The 7,037-nt window shown below is 38.1% G+C and overlaps 1 protein-coding gene across 1 annotated transcript; it reads left to right on the top strand.

Moving 5' to 3' along the window:
• Positions 1-605: 605 nt before the first annotated feature.
• nars2 (asparaginyl-tRNA synthetase 2, mitochondrial) lies at positions 606-7,009 on the top strand. Its single transcript, XM_044031742.1, has 14 exons — positions 606-941; positions 1,983-2,092; positions 2,327-2,447; positions 2,538-2,678; positions 2,766-2,846; positions 3,034-3,128; positions 4,236-4,368; positions 4,526-4,624; positions 5,403-5,440; positions 5,522-5,588; positions 5,669-5,806; positions 5,945-6,042; positions 6,613-6,639; positions 6,729-7,009. The coding sequence occupies exons 1-14, from the start codon at positions 795-797 to the stop codon at positions 6,871-6,873; spliced, it is 1,440 nt and encodes a 479-aa protein (XP_043887677.1). The 5' UTR covers positions 606-794; the 3' UTR covers positions 6,874-7,009.
• Positions 7,010-7,037: the final 28 nt, after the last annotated feature.

Genomic DNA, 7,037 nt, shown 5'->3' with positions numbered 1-7,037 from the left:
ATAGATATATATACATGTATCTATATATATATTTGTATAGTTTATAGAAGATGTAGTAATATTAATGTAACAATGTAGCCCATTCACCATAAATGAATGGATTTCAATACAAATAAATGAATTAGTTTATGTTATAGTTATTATACTGCGGCTGGATAAAAAAAGACAATAACCTGTGAAGGATGGCAAGATGGAACGCAAAGTAATGGATGATTGGTACAAATTCAAATGTCAAGCCACAGGCGTTAAATGAGGCACAATTATATGTATGAAAAATAAACAATGAAAAATGATAAAAGGAACCCAAGGTTAAATTTTATTATTATACTTTGATTAATTAAATTGTGACCTATTTGTAAACCTTAATTATTTGAAACGTTCATTTGTCAGTTACACATGTCACTGCTCTATATTTTTAATCATGGTAATTAAATATGTTTGTCATAAAAATGAATGACTTTTTTTAATGTACAATTATTTCATGTTATCGTTTTTTTATTACATGTTCGGTGGCACTTATGAGCCGCCATACACACAGTGTAGGAACTCGAATCTGACTGGACGGTTTATAAACCACGTGACTGGATCCGACGAATCGTGGAATATCTAAACAGGAAGAGAATTGGCTCAACGTGAAAGTCACATCTGAAAAGTAAACGCTGTAAATGTTATAAATGCCGTCACACAGATTGTTAATTTAAACCAAACTCTCTCACATTCTTGTTGTTTTATTGTTTTTCGTTGTATCCGTAGCAGCAGCAGCTTCTGCCGCAGCAGCTTTTTGTTTTTACACGATGTTTCAGTCTGCAGCTAAAACGCTGTCTGTTTCTCGGTGGATTTTATTAAATGTTCGACATTATTGTAAGAAGAAGACGGCATCGACTCTCAGAGTGTCCGAAGCTCTTTCAGCTACTGAGTTTGGGGAACATGTTAAAGTTCGGGTAACGTTACCTCTTTTTTTTCTTTTAATTTGTAATGTATTCCCTGTGCTGTAAAGCGACAACATGCTGCCTGTTTTTGCATTAACACAGAAAACTAATGTCACTGTGTTTGAAATGCGTTTGAAATATAAATGTGAACCAATAACCAACCTTTATCATTCATGTTATCTTTAACTTACGTGTGTTCAAAACCTATTGTTTTTAAGAAATTATTAGCAAACCACTGACAGCTGATATATTGTATTTCATTCATTATTAATCAACTATGACCTGTTTTACAATGAAATGCTTTGTTAATATTTGTACTTGTACTTGTAGCCATGATATTATACAAGCAAAAGTGGATTATTTTACAGGTATTAATGATGATGTTCTCAAACCAACATTTTTCATTTATAAGGATTTCTTTGTCAAATGGAACAATAAAACCAGAAAATATTCACATCTAAGAAGCTAAAAAATCACAAAGCTTGTTTTAATTATTAGAAAAACTCTAAAACCAAATTATCGACAATTAATGTACTAATCAATTAATAATCATTGCAGCCCTAATAAATCGTAAGCATGCATTATAAAATCAAGTAACTATAGGAAAGTATTAATCATTAACATTACATTATAAACTGTGTGTAACTAGAATATTTGCATGGCATGTTATGTACAGGGATACATTGCTCAACAGTGGTCCATATGAAATCTGTATATTACATGAATTTTCTTTTGGAAAGAAGGAGGAAAATTATTCTTTTTTTTGTAAAGTAACAGCTTGGATGGGTCACTGACTTATAATGGTTCTGCTTTCATTCCCACTCTGCACCTGAACCCCGTTTTTAATGCACTGTGTGAGTTTGCTGAGCAGGTGGGAGTAGCTCACTAAGTGTTAGACTCAAACTGCCAGAATCAGTCCCAGTAGGTTTAAGAACTCTGTGTTATCCTGAACTGTGGTCAGTTAAAGAATTGAAAACGTACTTTGATACCAGTGTGTTTGTAACAGTGACAGCACATCTGTCAAAATTGACTTCTTTACCTTCTCTTTTGTAGGGTTGGGTTCGCTCTGTCAGACCCCAGAAGGCAAATCTCTTCCTCCATGTGAATGACGGCAGTTCTTTGCAGTCGTTGCAGGTTTTTGCTGATGCACAGCTGAATGATTCGTAAGCGCTTAAGTTGTTTTTTGTGTTGTCTTTTGAGAAATATGAGAAGAGGTCACACATTACAGTTCAACTGATCGATCAATTGGCCAATAATACTATTTTAATAATAATAATTCTTTATAAACATACATATCCCTGATGTGATAGTCATTTCCCAAGACTGGTATTGTTCAGGCTCTGGTGCACATACATATATAACTCTATGACTATCTCATCTTCTTTTTTCGTATTAAGGTTGCTCACTTTTGGCAGTGCTGTTGAAGTCACAGGGGTTCTTAAGAAAAGCCCACACCACAAACAGTCAGTGGAACTGGAAGCAGACAAAATCCATGTGGTTGGAAAATGTAATCCTCTGGTAACGACATGTTTTCCTCATGCAAAGTTGCTTCAGCACATAAGACACATATGCATACTTACACTACGTACTGTTTCTTTTGACTTTCAGGATTTTCCTTTTAAAATCAAAGAGAGACACGGCCTTGAGTATATCCGGCAGTTTCCTCATCTCAGGTGTAGAACGAACGCCTTCAGTTCGCTGTTAAGGATACGAAGTGAGGCCACCGCAGCTATTCACTCATATTTTAAAGTAAGGCGGTCAGAGTGGAGCAGAGATTGTAACAGAATGCATAGCAAACGTTTTCTGTACTTATATGGGCTTTCTTTTATTTTCTAGGAAAATGGCTTTGTGCACATTCACACCCCAATAATCACTTCAAATGACTGTGAAGGCGCAGGGGAGCTCTTTCAGGTCGAGGTATTTATATATGTGGTTACAGATGTTCCTAAAAGTTAAGGCGCTATTCTCTAAACACAGCAGTGTTTCCTGACGTTGATGACATGTCACCTCCAGTGTTTTTGCCTGTCGTTTGTTTTGTTTTTTTCTTCTAACCTTTAAACTTTTATAAACCTTTTTTTTGTTTGTTTTTTGTTTTTTACGACAGCCATCGTGGCCAAAGACTGAGGAACAGGAGAACTTTTTCTCCGTCCCCGCCTTCCTGACCGTGTCCGGTCAGCTTCATTTGGAGGTGATGTCAGGGTGAGATAAAGTATATGAATTCATTTTAATATTTATTTGGTTATTTGCTTTTATTTTCTTAAGCTACATAAGAACAATTTCGGCAGTGATGATGATTACATTTTTTATTTAAACACAGTGGTAAACAACTAGGATTCAGGCTTGATTTAAAAGAATGAATTGATTTAGCAGACACATCATGATAGTTGTTTTACTGAAGAATACACAGTCCTCCTTTCACGGGTCTGCCATTATCCTACTTTCAACTTCTTGTTTGGTCTATTCATTTCAGTTAATATTACCCTTACTCCTGTAATAAGCACTTCCATGAGAAGCCATAAAGTAGTGACAATGGTGAGTCAAACTGATGGGAAATCTGTTTAGACTGTCATCCATCCATCCATCCATCCATCCATCCTTCTACTGCTTTATCCTCCACATGAGGGTTGTAGGGGGCACTGGTGCCAACATATTCTTAATTGTAATTCATAATTTTCCTGAGTCATTTTTCCCCGTTTTTCGTGGTAATTTTTTTTTCTGAATTCTGGAGATTCTTCGAACACTCGCAAGAACCTCCAGCCTGCAAGTGACTCCCATGGATCTATGGGGACTCCTGCCCGCACATACATGCCCCATCACATCAACTAATGCGATTCCGGCACCTCAGCTGCACACTGTGCGAAAAACAGACCAAAAAATAAATTACTCAGAGAAACAGAAATAATTACTCTGAAGTGAATGCAATGCGCTTCTGTACTATTGCTCTATCAATATGTCATCCCATCCTTTTTCTTCTTCTTTTTTTACCTGCTGCTTCACGCACATGCCCAGTGTACAAAAAAAACATTGTACGTGTTGACGGGCGTTTGGAGGTCAGGAATAACTTCTAATACAGAGCTAAAAGTTTCACTTCAAAATGTGATTTTAAAGGTTAAAAACAATTTAGTATACAATGATAGACGGGTGACGTAATCTGCTCTGTCAGGTTGAGATTAAGCACTGTATTTAACTGTTTTCTCTCAAGGCAATCTACAGGTCTTTAACTGCCTCGTGTGTCTCGCCTGAGAGACACGTCCACACGCCCTGAAGAACATTTCTAATTACATTTTGTCATTCATCCTCCTGCAGAGCTTTTTCCCGTGTCTACACATTTGGGCCAACATTTCGTGCAGAGAACTCCCAAAGCCGCCGTCATCTGGCTGAGTTTTACATGGTGGAGGCCGAGCTCTCCTTCACACAGTCCATAGAGGATCTCACTCAGGTACACCCTGTCATTGTCCCCAAATGCAGTATCGCTATGTGATATATAGAGTGGCACAAAATCTTTTTGTACCCTGACCTTGTGCGACTCTAAATAGGTGCCCTTGTGCACAGTGTCTCAGCAGAACTTTAATTATTAAACTGGGTCCACTCCTTAGGTCATGGAGGACATGTTCAGATCTGCTACAGAGCATGTCTTGGCTCACTGTGCAGAGGATGTGGACTTGTTTCACAAGCATGTGACTCCCGGACACAGGGTGAGTCCTGAAGGACACTTATTTAACTCTGCACATTGCCTGGGGGCCTGTGCTACGAAGAGAGTTCAACAAAAAACTGTGGATGTGTTTTCATTATCAGGTTTGGCTTAACCTAACAAAAACCATCTGGGTAACCGGTACAGTGATGTCCGTTACAAACCAGTTAATTTAACCCTTAGTGTTCTTATCCAGCTATGATCATGTTCATGTGGAAGAGCCAGAGAAAGTGGAGTCTAACTAAGGTTCATTTAGAATCAGGAGAAATTTTTTCCTAATCAAGCTAAAGTTTCTCGTGTTGTTGTGAGCAGCTCAGATAGAATCAAATAAAACAAAGTAGTTATTAAGGGTTTTTAACTCTCCCTCTGTTCATTAGATGCTGTTTTCAAACCATAGTGGACACACGGAAAGTCTGTGTCAGTAAAAGCCATTCACTCACCCATAAAAATATCTATTGCTCCATATTATTTGTCACTTTGCCACAAACTTATTTGTCCTCCTCACTGTGATGACCTCTGTTTTTCCAGTGATCTGATTGGTCAGTGATGTGGCTTTTGAATCACAAACTTTGTTCTGCTCTGGAACAGATTAGAGGTTCAGTATAAATTAGCATCTGTGATTTACCTCAATAAAGTGAAGCGGATTCATGAGAAGTTAAACCCCAAATTTTCTCGATAACCGAAAACCCTGTTTCGTAGTACAGGCCTCAGGCTCCTCAACTACCAACCCCTTATTAATCTCAATTTACATTTTTATTCCTGTTGCATCTCTATATTTAAAGGGCACTTTAGATTCTATGATGAAGAAGAAATTCCCCATGTGAGTTCTTTTTCTCTAAACTAACTGATATCAGTCAAATATTCAAGGTCTTGTAGGAATATTATCCACATCTGTTTGTAGGATTACCTACAGTGAAGCGATCGACATCCTGAACCACAGCACTCAGAAATTTGTTTTCCCCACAAACGTGAGTGTTCATGACTTCCTCAGTTTTACCTATCTTTTATGAATATGACCCACTCTGACCTGAGCACTTCTCTCACACAGTGGGGTTGTGACCTTCAGACGGAACACGAGAAATACCTGGTGAAACATTGTGGCAACATTCCGGTCTTTGTCACTGATTATCCTTATGATCTCAAGCCGTTTTATGCAAGAGACAACCAGGACCGTCCCAGGCATACAGTAAGACCTGTTTTTTTTTTTGAGTGAATCAGTAATGTGGCCGCTCGGTTGCTTCCTTGTATTGTAACATCAGCTGGGTTGTTGCAGCGGCGGGGTTTGCGTTATGTGAGGTTACTTTGAACGTTGTTTTGTTCGCAGGCAGCAGCTGTGGATCTTCTTGTGCCTGGAGTTGGAGAGCTCTGCGGGGGCTCGCTGAGAGAAGAGAGGCTGGATCTGCTGAGTGCTCGGTTGGAAAAGTAAGAAACACATACTCCAGGACGATTGCGAGGCCTGACCGTAAAGTATTCAAGAGTTTGCTTGTTGATATCTTTCTTGAATGCTTTAAATGAATTAAAGTCAAAGCAACATCTCCACAGTCTCGTTTTCCCATACAGTGTTCAACACAACACATGAAGAGTTTACATCATTCCCTTTTCATTTTGAAAGTGGGTTAGGGTAACTACATGTGCATTGTCGAGGAATGACAAGGTACTACGTAATTCAGTAGCTATTGTGACCTGAAAGAAATCACCAAAATAATTGGCAAAATCCACACCATATTTAACATGTTCTTAGATATTCTACATGTGTATGCCTCTATATATACAAGTGATGATGAAATTAAGAGTAATTCTCAATCTTGCAACGTTAATGCCTCTGTCCACCTTCTGAACTGGGTCTGCTCCAAATCTGAATGGGTTCTTTTCCCAATTAATAATGCAAATTGGTTGAGTAGCTGTAGAGGGAAAAATGCTGTGAGTATTAATGCAACACACTTGCTGCTGGACTTGAGTTTGTGTTTTAACATTTATATTGTACTTTGCCAGGGTTGGATTGGAAGACACCTACAGTTGGTAAAATAACTCGCCTTAATATTTACACGCACAGCATTTTAAAAACAAAACTAAAACAGAGTTTTCATGAAAATGTCCCTTCTTTGCAGGTATCTGGATTTGCGACGGTTTGGCTCGGTCCCCCACGGTGGCTTTGGCCTGGGATTTGAGCGATTTTTACAATGCATCCTTGGCGTGGACAACATAAAAGATGTGATTCCTTTTGCTAGGTTTTCCCATTCTTGTGTTCTTTAAAAAAAAAAAAAAAGTGTGAGCCGAGTAAAGCAATTTATGGCTGTGTCTGTTTTTGCATTGTTGAAAAAATAAATTGGTGTATTTCTGTGTAAAAAGTATAATATCTAGTATAAAACACTGATACTTCTGTTTGAAATTACTGTTTGCGTCTTCCCATGGAAATG

Source organism: Solea senegalensis, linkage group LG8 (genome assembly GCF_019176455.1).
Source record: "Solea senegalensis isolate Sse05_10M linkage group LG8, IFAPA_SoseM_1, whole genome shotgun sequence".
Lineage (NCBI taxonomy): Eukaryota > Metazoa > Chordata > Actinopteri > Pleuronectiformes > Soleidae > Solea > Solea senegalensis.
The sequence above is the reverse complement of the archived record's forward strand: the minus strand, read 5'-3'. Positions and strand labels throughout refer to the sequence as shown.